We start from the raw sequence: 15,082 nt of genomic DNA on the forward strand, positions 1-15,082 counted from the left end.
AAACGGCTGTGTTCAGTGTAAATGACTGAGAGCAAAATGAGTGTGAGAGAGTGAGAGGTGGGAGGAAGAGGGGAAGGGGAGGCAAGAGGCAGGCAGTTATGTCTAGTAAATAAATAAAAGCAATAAGCAGACAACAGAGACGACAGCAGGCGCCATAAGTAGGTGAGTCTCAAGCGCGGGAGCTGCACACACACACACACACACACACACACACAGACATCTTTATGTATGAAACAAAGCTGCGAAATTTTTTTGCTTCTTTCTTTTGACTGAATTTTCTTTTATTTGGCTTGACGTTGCCCTTGAAACTCGATCAAGCAAATTGCGCGATTATATAATGACTGTCATCTGATACAAGCGAAATGAATAAACTGCATAAGTGAATAACTCAACTCAACACTTTAACTTTAACTACATTTCAAGTGGAAAATGTCCCACAGAAATCTTTGATAAATTTCAATTATTCTTATGATTGCAGTTGATCTGGATCTGGATTTTTGTGATCTTTATCAAGTGATTGATGGATTGTAAAGTGTGTTTGGAACTTGTCGCAGATCTACATATATTACAGATAGCATATGAACAATTTTTCAGTTTGAATGGTCATAATATAAAGTTGTAATGGAAATAGTAATACCGTTAAAGTTGAATGTTGAACATGAAATATACCATCAAAAAACTAAAAAAATATATCGAAGCATTTGTTTGGTATGTCAATATACCATATGGTATTGATGATATATATTGAATGATATACTATTCAATATATCAAACAAGGTATTCTACATATTTTCGTATTACATTCAAAATATACCATATTCATGGTACTTTAAATATATGGCATTCATTGTATATTTGGTATATTGATAGACTATTCCATTTAAAATATACCAAATGGTAGTCACGGTATATTTTAAATGGAATAGTCTATCAATATACCAAATATACAATGAATACCATATATTTAGAGTAAAATATACCAAATGGTATTCACGGTATATTTTAAATGCAATAATATATCAATATACCAAACAAAGGCTTAGATATATTTTCGAATATCAAAATATACCATAAATAACGATCCTATGGGTAGCTTTTATAAAAACTTTCGTAAAATACATAGTTAAATTGTGATAAAGTTTATTAAATCGGTAAAAAAACATTTTATATTTCAACATTTTAAAACTTCTTATTAGTTTATAGCTATTCATTAAATACCATCTAATAACAAAGAAACAATACCGTTTAGGTCTATTCAGAAATGTCCCACATAAGAATCAACAATTACTAATACAAAAATTTGCTGAAAAGACACAAAAATGTTTTTGAATACAAAACTAGAACTATTAAGAATAGTATTTTATCAAAAATTAATCTCAAAAAGATTTCTAAATTGCAAAAGTTTGCTGTACTTAGAAACAGTTTTGAACTATTTCTAATTACCCAATAATAATCATAAATAGAAAACAAAAATATACCAAAAATAAAAGAAAACACAAATGTGTGAAATAAATAAAGAACTTCACAGCTTGCGCTAGAGTTATCCCATTTAAAATGCCATTAAGATGTATTAAAAAAAGAGAGAAGAGAACGCGCGGCAAATAAAGCAAATCAAGGCATCAAGTTAGGATATATCTTCCTGATATATGTGTGCGCTACAATCGTGAATGTCTTTTGCAAGAAATGTGCAAAAAGAATGTGCGTGTGTGTGTGTGAGTGTGTGAAGTGTAAATGCAAATATGCTACATGCCACATCGTTGAAATACCTTCTGCAAGAGGCTATAAACATCTTAGCGTTTCGCCTGGATTACGATTACGAATTCCGGCAAAATGTTTGCCCCATGCCAACTGTCATACATATGTATATACAGGGTGTTTTTCGGTGACGAGGGGGAGGGGAGAAGGGAGGGGGTGACTAAGGTAGGCCAGTCTAAAGTCTGAGGCTGAGTGGATTACAAGAAGCGCGCGCCGCCAAACGAAAGTCTCAAGATCTATGTGCTTTTTATGTGCCTGCTCTTCGTATGGTGGGGGGCGTGGCAGTCAGGTGGGAGTTTTGAAAAACAACAGTCGGAATTCCCATGGTGTAAACTTTATTCTATTACCGACCGAGTTGCCAGCGAAAGGGAACAATTGAAAGTTTTCTTCCCAAACTCCTTGTCGAGCTTCAAGCTGCGGCTCTGTGGTTGTCTGAGGGAGGCGGGGGCGTCGCAGAAGGGGAGGCGTGGCGCGGCGCCACATTTATGGCGGGATTTGCAGTTGCGTTGCGTAGCTCCCGGAATTAGTTTGACTTGAGCAGCGAGACCATTAAAATGCTTTAAATTAGTTAAGAGCTCTGTGTACTTGCTTCTGTGTGTGTGTGTCTGTGTGTGTGTGTCTGTGTGTGTGTGTGTGTGTGTGTGTGTGTGTTTGTGTGTGCATTCCCCTCGCTGCCCGCAATATTAATGCTGCTCCTTCTTCATGTTCGAATCGCGTCTGTCATGCTAAGCGCAGCTGCAACATTTCCACCGCTAGGATTAACCTCGCTAGTCAGCTAATAATCCTCACACAGCTTCCTCTCTCTATCTCTCTCTTTCTTTCCATCTCTCCATTGCTAAGCCTATTTAACCCTCTCTCTCTCTCTCTTTCATTCTGCCTTTCTATCTCTGTCTTTTGGTTAAGTGGCTACTTGACAAGACATTTGCCACTGTCCACTCAATGCGACACTTGTCACTTGACCAGGCAACTTCAAGCAAGCCACTCATCGGTGACTCGACTTGAAAGCCTTGTAAAATATATACTACTACTACTATACACTATAAAAAATACTAAATACTAAAATGAATACTAAATAAATACTACAACTATCTGTTAAATATTTAATATATAGTAAGTTATGCTATTATTGTTAGAGTTATTCTTAGAACTAATTGTAAAATATCTACTACACACTATAAAAAATACTAATTAATAAATATATACTACAACTATCTATTAAATATCTAATATATAGTAAGTTATGCTATTGTTCTTAGAGTTATTCTTAGAACTAATTGTAAAATATCTACTACACACTATAAAAAATACTAATTTTATACTACTGCAATATATTCACAATATACACAATATTATATACTAAAAAATATACTACAACTGTTAAATATCTAATATATATTAAGTTATGCTATTGTTGTTAATCTTATTCTTAGAACTAATTGTAAAATATCTATTACACACTATACAAAATATATTCACAATATACACAATAGTATATACTACAAAATATACTACAACTATCTATTAAATATCTAATATATAGTAAGTTATGCTTTTGTTCTTATAGTTATTCTTAGAACTAATTGTAAAATATCTACTACTCACTATAAAAAATACTAAATTTATACTACACAATATTCACAATATACACAATATTATATACTAAAAAATATACTACAACTATCTGTTAAATATCTATATCACTAAATTATCCTATTATTGTTGCAGCTATTCTCAGAGCTACAATTTCTTAATTGAAATCTAAAAAATTATCTCCTAGCATTCCAGCTTTCGTTTTAGTAAATTTACTTCCTAAAGCTGTATTGTAAGTTTTAAAATTACAGCCGATCTATCGAATTGTGGATTAAAAGGGAAATACATATGACGAAATAAACCAAGGTCAGAATCAATAGGATTAAAGATTGAGCGAACTAACTTAGCAATGTTTAAGAATAGCTAATAATACTTGTTATCTTAATATTAGGTTTATTTAGTATTCAAAGTTTGTGCTAAGTATTTATATTTGGTATTTCATATTTAGTATTTAAATAAAATTTGTTCTCTTCTTAAATGAAAATGTGCAGTAGTAAAATCTCTCTAATAAAAACCCGAAAATATACTTTTCAATACCAAATAAAAATACTGAGCATTACATTTTTAGTATTTGGTATTTTATCCTAATTTAGTATTTCTTACCAAATATAAATACTAAGTACACAATTTGTAGTATTTAATACACAAATAATGTTTAGTTTTCGCATTTCTTTAATCAACTCGGACTTTCTGGACATCCTAAATTGATTTACTAATTTCATAACTATTTAGTTTAGTTCCCCAAATAGCTTTTTTTTTATAGAAAAGCATGCTCAACTATGTCAGGGAACATTTAGTCATTAACGCTATATGTAGTTCATAGTTCACACATATTGAAACTCCTCTTTCGTAACTAACTTTTCCAACAGCTAAAAATCCTAAAAAATATCATTATACTTAAATACATAACTTTGACTGTATTTTTAGCTCAACTTTCGACTGCGCAGTGTCATCAAGTCGTTCACACTTGCTACTCGTCAATATTTTTCGCTGTTTATGTTTATGCTGTCAACGCCCTCAAACCCTTAAGACAATCGAGACTGAGCAACCCCTTTACGAAAATGCTCGGCACTTGGCTAACACTTCACACAATTAGCCAAAGTGTGGGGAGGAGGGAAAGAAGAGAGGAGGGGAGGGGGAGTTGGAGTTAAGCGGATGAAGCAATAATTGTAGCAACAATGAGGCAAACGGAAAAGATGCTAATGGAAAGTGCAAACAGCATATTAAACAATTAAACGGAAATTAGCACAAAATATTCACACATTTTGCTAATTGCCAAAGACAGCAAGAGCGAGAAAGAGAAAGAGATGGCGGATAGAAAGAGACAGAGATATACATAGAGAGTAAAACAACCTTTGGACTTCATTAATAAAGGACACGCCAGAATTCAGAGTTCATAAAGCAGGGCAGCGGAAAAGCCACGGAAAATGAGCGGAAATGAATGCAGGAAAATGTAGTCTATATATAGAATATATATAGTATATTCCAGATATAGATAACACTCTAATGAAGCAAAGCGTTCGCCCAACACGAACAAACAGGTAACAAGAGCCAAAAACAACTGAACGGAAATTTCGAGGCAAAAACCGGACGTGGCAAGTAACAAGCAGCAAGTGGCAAGTAGCAAGTAGCAAGTGGCAAGTGGAACATGGGGTAACTTAAATATGCAAGACAGCGCGTGGCTGGGCGCAAAATGTGCCACCAAGGCAAGGCGAACCCTCCAGCAGCAACCCTGCCACACATACACACGCAGACAGAGAGAGAGACAGACAGCTGGGGCAGCATCGAGACGCACTTGCAACACACTTGCAGGCTCATCATCGACGTGCGGAACGAGGCAACAAGAAATTGATTTTATGCAACGGGTGCCCGCTAGTATATGGTTTGAACTTCTAGCCAACGATATGCTAAACCGCAAAAGAAATACGAGCTACAATGTCTGACTCTTAGTGCGAGAGAGAGAGAGAGAGCAGGGAGAGTGCGAGTGGGACAGCAAGTGTGAGTGTCCTGCGAAGACAAGGCAAAGTGACATAAATAAAAGCCGTGACTATAAATCTAACCCATAAGCAGTTAAAGAGTCAGCCTCCCGGCACGTAGCGCACCCCTGACAGTCTCCTTTCCCCAACTCTGGAAATTTACACACCTCTTTCTTTCTTTCTTACTTCTTTTTACGGAGGGGCCACCACATGCAGATAAATATGTAAATAGATACAACTTTGGATTATGTTTCGACACACAAAAGTGAAAAGCGTTTTACGCTGCCAGCTGTGAGAAGGGATCCAAACAAAAAGCGAAGGAATGGGAAGCTATCCAAGTTCTCCCCACTTCTTTGATTGATCTCCTCATGACATTCACAATTCAAATGATGCCTACGATTTCCACAACACTTGCTTGACTTTTGAATGCCAGAACAGCAGTTGGAGTGGAATGTTTATTTAGCTTAGGTCCTTAGTTAACGCTTTTTGTTTTCCTATTTTAAGTTGGCTTGTTTATTGTTTATTCTCATTTAAAGAGTTGATTTTAAGTCGAAATCGCTGAGGCTGACTTGAAGCTCCATCGCCTTGGCAGTTATTGAGTTCAGAAATTTATAGACGAACATTGGAATAGTAAGGCTTAGCTCCTTGAGTACCTAAGTGATGTACCTCATTTGCAACAGAATTAGACGTTCCTCGAGCAGTTCTGAAGCTCTTAGAGCAACCATAATAGATTCTTGACAGTTGCTGAGATTTATGATGTTTAGGGCCTCCTCAGGCTTAAGCTTTTGAGATTCAGAAACTTAGAGGTTTGCTAGAAAGTCCTTCAAACAACCTTAGCATCTTCTTGGCAGTTGCTGGGCCTTAAGATTTCTAGGGGTACCTCAAACCTAAGCTTCTGAGATTAAGGATCTTAGATCTCAAGTCGAAGATGGCTAGATAGCCGTTAGGTCAAGACATTCTAACGCTTAACTCCCTTACTCATTCTTTCACAAAAGTTCTTTACTTACACAACTTATTTCCAGCCCAAAAACGGAATTTAAATGTTGATCGTATTTTCCTTTAGCCGTTATAATAAATAACTGTAATATATGCATTTTACTTTTTGTTTTCTAGATGCTATTTTAGGCTTGGAGTTTTGTAATCCTCCTTCTCTGACCTCAATCCAGAATTTCTCCTCAGTCTCTCAACTGACCCAAAATGCAAAAATGTTGAACCCAAAACTAACTAACTAGTTGCTTAGTTGGCCCGACTCAAGACCACAATCCCGGCCAGTTAATTGCTAATTGTAAAGGCATTTTGTGTATCTAATTCCACAACCGAAAAAAGCCATTAAGTCAGGCTAACATTCCATTCCATTGGCGTTGCAACAAAACCACTCCAAGGACGTGGGCGAGGACAAGAAGGAGGAGGAGGAGGAGACAACTACCTGTAGCCCCGTTTGCCGTATTTTATGGCCCAACCCAAACCCACGTTTCCTCCCCCCCCTGACAAAAACTATGTTGTTTGTCATTTGCCGTATCAAAATCAATCGAAGCCAGCACAGAAAAACAATGGCAACACAAAAAAAAAAAAAAAAGGAAAGTGAAATGGGGGAAAAAAGGAAAACATAGGCCTAGAAAAAAGAGAAGTCGGAGCAAACCCTAAAACCATCAAAGAGACGTTGAAATTTTATGAGCCCGCAAGGGTCACATTAAAACGCATGTTATACTACTGTATCGAAGTCTGGGGGAACAGGTTTTTCGATCGAAAGCTAAGGGTGGGATGGGTTTGGGGTGATAGCAGAGATATTGGCGCACACATAGATACATAGATACAACTGATAAGGTCGCTCGACTGGCATTTTAATAGACTTGCGTCGTGCTTCTTGTTTTTCTCCGTGTTTACAGTGTGTCTCGTCGCTGGCTGTACGCCAAGGGTTTGAGACAGCTTCTCTAGCGATTCGCACTCATTCTCCCCCCTCTCTTTCTCTCTCTCTCTCTCTCTCCCCCATCTTTTTCTCTCTCTGTCGCAACGCAGTGACAATGGCTCGTGACAAAAACAGCGACCACGTAGACATGTTCGCATTGAATTCTGGTTGCAGGTTTTCTTCTGGCCAAACATGCAGCTGACAAGTCTTAAAGGACTCAACTTGAACTTGTCATTTGCTTAAAGACTTAATGACATTATGTCGACAAGTCTTGACGGAATTTGTGAAGCTTAAATGCAATCGGTGTGTGTGAAAGAATTTCTTGACATGGTAAAATTATGTTCCAGAAATCATTTCTCAATTCACTTGTTTCTTGGGATACTAAAATATCTAATCTATCTATTAAAATATCTAATCGAAAATTAAATAAATTGAAATTAGGATTTTTGAGGGTTGGGTTGAAATAATATCTAAAGGTTATTGACATCCTTTAAAACAATTCCTAAACCTTAATTCTTAGATCACAAATACAGGCAAAAGAGTTCCTAAAGACGCCTTCAGAGATAAAACTGAAGGAGACAATTGAAAGAGACTCTAACCTTAATGATTCTGTATTCGATAATTGAGATCCTAAAACTTTACAAAAAGAAACATGTAAGAAATCTACAATCGAGTGTGCTCGATTCTGATATACCCGAAATTAATATACCTCAATAATATTTAAATATACTAAAGGCTAAGTTAAGTCCTTTTACTGATTGTAAATCTAGCAAAAAAACTTCCCGAAGACACCTTCGGACAGAAAGCTGAAAAGACAGTGGAAAGAGATGCTGAAAGGCAGTGGAAAAAGGAAATAACTTAACAAGCAACAAAATATAAACTGATGACTAATTTCATCAACTCAACAACACTATTGTATTTAATATACATCACATCAAATAATAATACTAGATTTTTTATGCTTCACTAGCACAACTCTTCATCGATACAATTTTGTTAGGAATTGCCACCAATTGCATATTTAATAATGGATCATCAACTTGCTACTTTCGCGGCTACAACGCACTCGTCATGCATCTCGTTGGCCTCCTCGCCAGCTGTGATAACCGGCAACCAGTGGAAACCTGCCGCATTCTTACATCTTGCCGCCTGTTGTTGTAGTTCTTCTTCTTCTTCTTTGTCTTGTTGCACGTTGCAAGCATTGAAATTGTCGCCAAATTTGTGCCAGCTTTTGGCCAATTTAATCAACTGTTGCGTATAGACAGGCAACTGTTGCGCCAATTGGCAAGCTTCCCTCACGCTCAGATCATAACATTTCCTCACTTTGGATTTGGTCAGTTGACGCATCGGTTCAAGGCCATGGGAGATGCGTTCACAGAGTTTATCGGAGGCATCTGTGTTGCCCCAAATGCCAACGCGATTGGTAAAATAAATGGCCAGGGTTAAGGCAGCGGTGCGCGCTACTAAACTGCTCAACATTTTGCTATAGAACAAAACAAACAAACTTGTTATGCAAAAAAAGAAGTTAACAACGGACAAACAAAATTCACGAAAATTGAACAATTTTGCAAATAAACTCCATTTAAAAGTGAACACCGATAACTGAAAACTGAATAGACGACCTTAAAGGAGAGAAGGAAAATAAAGCAACTACTGCGATCGAAACTATAATAAAACATTTTGCCACCACATACGGAAAAGCGAGACAAAAAAGGAAGCCTCGGAATGCGCTTTAATGTTCCCACATTCTGTGGCGTCGTCCATAAAAGGGGTTTCACCACAATTGGGCAGCCAGAGCAAATATCCTCGCTAACACAGCAGCGAAACAATGGAATTGGAAAACTGAACGAAACCGAATGCTTGATGTTCTCTGCCGAGAAGGAGTCTAGAAAGTTGCAAACATATTTCCTACAAAAATGGAAATATTTAGATGGGAACTTAGTTTAGTTTTCCATCCGTCTGCCTGTCTGTCCATGGCTTTAGTTACTTATAGTTTGCAAACTAAATAAGTTGGATACTTTAAATGTGTCACGCAGTGAAACTATATAACGACTAATTAAAAGTGAAGCTAAGATTAAGAGATTTTTTTTGGAGGGAAATGTAGTTTAGTTTAGTTTCCATCCATCTGCCTGTCTGTCCACGGCTTTAGTTACTTATCATTTGCAAACTAAATGAGTTGGGTACTGTAAATTTGTCACATAGATTGCTCTATAGTAAAACTATATAACGATTACTTAAAAGTGAAGCTAAGATTAAAAGAATTTTTTTGGGGTATATTTAGGTTATTTTTCCAACCGTCCGTCCATCTGTCTGCCCTCTTAGGTTTCTGAAATCTACCACAAAAATTGCTGATTGGGACAATTATTTAAAAATGATAAGGTTGTTTAGTATAAATAATAATAAAATTTTAAATTTATCCAAATAACCACAACTACAATAAGTTAAACAGGTCAACGCGTACTATCAACTAACAGACCCCAATGCAAAGAGTGTATAAAGCGAGCCACTATCAAAGCTGGGTGCGAATATAAAAAACAGCATGAAACAGTCAACCAAACGGTTAACCAATGGAACAACAGCCTCTCCAACCCTACCACGCGACCCGCAGACACTTCCCACACTCGGGTGGCACGAAAAAAGCGTAGCCAAACAACAAGTGAGTAAAAATCTAATCCATTACTCAAACCCGCAAAAGGCAAAAGTAATGGTGGAAAGTAAGGAAAGATGGGGAGAAAAGGGGTGAGAGAGAGAAGAGGAGGATGCTACCAAAAGCGGCGTAAATCTTTTGTAACGTTTTAGTGTCCCTTTTGTTACTGTTCTCTCGTTGTTGTTGTTGTTGTTCTTTTTCTTGTCGGTTGAAGATGAGCTCCAACACAAAAAATAGAAACCAGAGAATGTAGGAAAAAGCCGAGCGAATGCTCAATTGAATGAGTCCGGTCTAGTGCTACGTGTGGCATATGTGGCACGTCGATGCGGAAACGGAAATAAAACTGCAATTTGGCCGACCAGTTGAATGTCATTCAGCCACAGCGTTGCGAATCGACTCGATTCGATGGTCCAGCTATCCTTTTGTCCCTCCGTGGTTTTTTTTTTTGTAGTTTTGGCCGCTAGCCGAGACGTGCGAATGTTTTGCGGCAACTTTGGTATCATCATCATCATCTCTCCCTCCGGAGTTGAAGTGCGAGTTCATTTTTGGCTGAAACTCTGAGCTGAGTTGGCCCTTTTTAATTTTCACAACTTTTGACCCAAATTCATTTGTCACACCAACAACACAACAAAAAAAAAAAAGACTGAAAAAATGTGTGTAGGCGGCCATGCGGCAAAGTCAACATTGTCAGAGCACAAAAAAAAAAAAAAAAAAAAATGAAGGGGTTCAATGGGTTCAAAGTTTATATAAATAACTAATAGTGTTGTCGCAAAGCGGCTGCAGAGTGTATTCATTTGTGACTCATAAAGTGCACAAGCAAATGTCACATGCTCAAGTTTTTGGCCACAGTGCAAAAGTTTTCAAGATTGCCTACGCAACTTTGCCAAATTAAATAGTTATAGCGATTAACTGAGCTAAACTAAAATCCTAAATAAACTTTGAACGTTGTATGTGGGCATAGAAATAAATTGAAAAGGTCTTGACTGAAGTTTGACAACAGTGTAGCATTTTGAAGTAATTATATAGGCCTTTCGCTTGCACAACAAACAAGAAATTGCTGCGAAATTGGATTTATTTATAGGCTATGCAAAAGAAAATTATGCAGATGTAAAGTTCAAGTTTAAGTGCAAAGTTTGGTAAGAACACAAAATATTGATTATGTAGAAATTGTTTAACTTTTCTAGTTGTGAAGTTTGGCAACGACGCAAAGCAACTAGACAATCAATAATTTTGCCACTTAAGAAGTCGGACAACATTTCAAAATATGCTAAAATCTGGCAACAAGGTAACGACTTCGACAATTAAACTGCAATTGGAAAAGCATAAAATTTTGGCAACGCTGCAGAAAACCTTGAAAGGTGTATTCTGAAAAGTTTAACAACATTTCAAACCAAACAGTCTCTGACAACACTCAAACATAACTGTGAACTAATTGACAGTCGCCTTTTAGAAAAACTGTTTGACATGAATGTAAAGTGAGCTGAAGTTTGACAACAATGCAAATGTGGCTGCATGTTTGACAACAATGGGAAATTGCACTAAAGTTTTTTGCCATCACTCACAAATGTCTGTCTGTCTGTGTTGAACAATTAATGTAAATTTTGCTTCAACAACTAGCATTTAGTGGCATGTACAGTCACGTTGGCTAATGAGCTTTAAGCTGTGATGAAGAGGGCGGGGCTTAAAGCCTCATAAAATCCCTTATGGCCACAAATATTTTGTTGGCTGGCATTCAAGCTTAATAGACGGAAATTAAATCAAGATTTGCGTGCTTCAACAACAAACAGAAGAACGTATGCAAAAAACACCAAAAACGACAACGGAAACGGAAATGGACAAACGTGCAAGAGGGAAAGCGGGAAAGAGGGAAAGGATGAGTGGCCAAACGAAAAGGGAAATTTGAGTCGAGGAATTTGCATATTTGTCGCTAGGACAAATCCTCCACTCATTTTCATTCAAACTCACACATTTTTGGCCATGAAAATGAAAATATGTGCGAGCCAGTTTGCTGTTAGTTTTTTCCGTCCGTCTTTTATTTTCCATTTGTTGTTAGCTTTTTGTGGCGAGACTAAGAAAAATGTGTGTGTGTGGGGTTATAAAAAGCGCAAGTGTAATTAGTGTGAGGCTTAACGTGGCTAAACAAAAACTGGCTGAGTTGTGCTTTGGCTTAGTGTGGGCTAAAACCCAAAAAACCCGAGACCGCAGTGCAAAATCCCCAAAAATAAGAAAAAACATTGCTGTAGCCAGACCAGTTTTAAGCCGCACAGAGAGCGTGTGAGAGAGAGAGAGAGCCGGCTCAACTATTGCCAAATTGCAATTTGAATAGTCGCGAACTTTTATAGAGAGGTTCTATGTATTTTTCTGTTGCATCAACTTGCTGCTGCAACTTGCAACTGTCGTCTCGTTGCCTGATAAATCGCTGGCGCATTATTTACGAGCTGGCGTTCTTCAGTCTTTCTGACGTGTATTTTATGCATGGTTACTTTTTATGGCCGGCACCCATGACGTATGCGTGATATGGCATGACGCTCCCAGTTGCGGGCAGCAAACAAATGTCTTTGCTTTAGCAAATTGTGCAACGGCCTTGGCCATCCACAAAAAACACAACAAGCAAATAAAATACATTGTCTGTGAATTATGAACGCATTTAAGTTTGCCATTTTATGGGGAAGCAACAAATGAGCATATGAAATATAAAGTAAAGTATAATAAAATAGCTGATGGATTTAAGTGATGATTATACTAAAAGTAGTTAAAATAAACATACTTTTGCTGTATGATTTAATACAAAAAATAAGTAATAAATACGTTATATATAATAACTAAAAAATAAATAAGTAATTTAACTAGAAAACAATAAATAATACAAAATGAATAAAAAAAAGATATACAAATAAATTATCAAAAAAATAAGTAAATAATTTTAGATAATGAATATTATGTATTCTTAACAGAATTATATTTTTAATAAAAAAAAAAAAACAAGTATGAAGGCTATGGTCGAGTGTGCTCGACTGTGAGAAACCAACTTCCCATTTCAAATATACCAAATTAATATAGCGCAAAAATACTGAAATTATATCAAAGACTATTTTTGGTATATTGATATAGTACAACGTTCAAAATATACCATAGAGTACAAAGTTATACCAAATTGTAAGCCAAGTTAATATATAGCAAAATACTAAAAATACTAAATATGGCTATATTATATATATATAGGAGTACAAATATACCAAAATATTATATATTATAGAGTGCAAAAACGCGTCTCTATCTTCATATATATACATTTAAGGGTCTTTCTATCTTTTACCATTCATTTCCTGCAGGAAAAAAAGCTATAATACCTTTCTGCCCTATAAAACTAGTAAATAATTACAAATTATCAAAAAAAAAAAAAAAGAATTATAATTAAAAAGACAATCATTATAAATCAATTATTCACTTGCAGCAGCAAAAGTTTTTATTGTGTTTAAAATTGCTTCAATTTGTTTATTTAAACAACAATGCAAAGCAGTTCAATAAAACAATAAAAAACGATTCAATTGATGCGTGATACAATGTGCAACAAAAACCATTTCACATTCGGTGCAAAACTAATTGTAATATCAACGAGCGAGATGCTGGGCAGAAGAAATTGCTGCTGCAGTTGATGGACATGCAAAATACATCCATCAGGCATTAACATTCAACATTAACAATGATCTTGTTTATGAAGCAGTCAATTGGCTTTAATGGCATACGAAACTTCCGGTAATCAATACTTGACGATTTGCAATAGCATTTCATTTTGTTATTGTTTATGCACAGCAAGAAGAATAACAACAACAACAACAACACCTAGAAACTTTAATGAGTGTTGCGTGCATGGACCTCATCATCAAATGTGGCCTTGATGCGAGGGTAAACAATAAGAATCGAGGTCTTTGGCTGCAATCGAATTGAAAACGAATTGAAATGCATCGAACAGAAATAGTAACAACTCAACGATGGGCTGCCAAATAGCGAGTGGGCGGGGGGAAAGACAGAGAAAGGCGACAAGCGGGGCAAGAGCAAGGGCAAGGGCAGGCCAAAGAGAGAGAAAGAGTGAGAGAGAGAGAGAGAGGAAGGGGAGCACAGAGTGCCGACTGCGACTGAGAGTGAGAGCAAAGTCTTTTGATTTATGCGCTGCAATTAATTTTTTGCGCATTTTCATACCCTGTATTGGCGGGGCCAAAGCGGGTATATTAGTTGATGCCTAAAGGTCTTAGTAATTGTAATAATTAATTGTATTCGTTATTTCAATAAAATAATAATATGACATTTTCATGTTGTGCTACAAAATTGAATTACTTTATAGAAATTTGATGCAAATTTAATGCAATGGAATAAGGTAAAGGGAACAAGCATCCAACACACTTTTTTGGTAAATTTATCAATGCTAAACATAAAGAAATCATCCAAACTAATATTGATAAAGATCGATTTAAATTCTATTATTCAAAAAAGTATTTTCATAAGCGCAATGTGAGAAAAGCTTGTGAAATGAAATGCAAAAGAATAAAAATGTTGGTAAATGACGCTAAAATCCTTATTAAGTTCGGTTCTAAATAATTTATACATATCCATTTTGATATACCAAATGTAGCCTTTGGTATATTTTAGTATTTTTCTTACTATATTCATATTAGAATTTTAGATTTGCAACTTTAACAGATTTAATTGTCGAAAACATAGATAAAAACTTTTAAAATAAATAAATTTTGGCTAAAGAAAAAATATTATTGGTAGATTTTGTAAAGTACTGAAATATGCCAAAGGCTATCGATATATTACAACACTCAAAATATACCACGGAGTACTTAATAATATTATATATTGTATATTTTGACTGTTGTAGTATTTCGATATACAAAATATATAGCCATCGGTATATTTTAGTATTTTTTGGTATGTTAACATGTCATATTTATATTACCGGTAGTATATCCATATACCAAATGTAGTTTTGGACATATTTCAGGATTTTTTGGTAAGTGAACTTGCTATATTTTTATAATCGGCTGTGATTCAATATTTATTTGATCTTTGAAAGATTGTCTTTTATAATTTGCTTTAACTGTTAGTAATTCAAAATAATCAATAAGGTTTATTTTAGTAATTTCATTCAATAAATTAATAATATATAGAATACTACAGGATATCTTCCAGTCGTGCATTGCCGCT

The 15,082-nt window shown here is 35.8% G+C and overlaps 2 protein-coding genes across 3 annotated transcripts in view; both read right to left on the reverse strand.

Moving 5' to 3' along the window:
- The window catches only part of LOC117573684 (protein sprint), a 141,978-nt gene that overhangs the window by 95,414 nt on the left and 31,482 nt on the right, over positions 1 to 15,082 (reverse strand). The window lies entirely within an intron of this gene.
- LOC117573758 (uncharacterized) lies at positions 8,102 to 8,847 on the reverse strand. The gene has a single exon (XM_034257148.2). It carries the CDS (start codon positions 8,704 to 8,706, stop codon positions 8,263 to 8,265), a length of 444 nt encoding a protein of 147 aa, XP_034113039.1. The 5' UTR covers positions 8,707 to 8,847; the 3' UTR covers positions 8,102 to 8,262.

The sequence above is a fragment of the Drosophila albomicans genome, chromosome X (assembly GCF_009650485.2).
Source record: "Drosophila albomicans strain 15112-1751.03 chromosome X, ASM965048v2, whole genome shotgun sequence".
NCBI lineage: Eukaryota > Metazoa > Arthropoda > Insecta > Diptera > Drosophilidae > Drosophila > Drosophila albomicans.

Coding starts and splice junctions, on each gene's coding strand:
- LOC117573758 (XM_034257148.2), bottom strand. CDS start 8,706: ATGTTGAGCAGTTTAGTAGCGCGCACCGCTGCCTTAACCCTGGCCATT.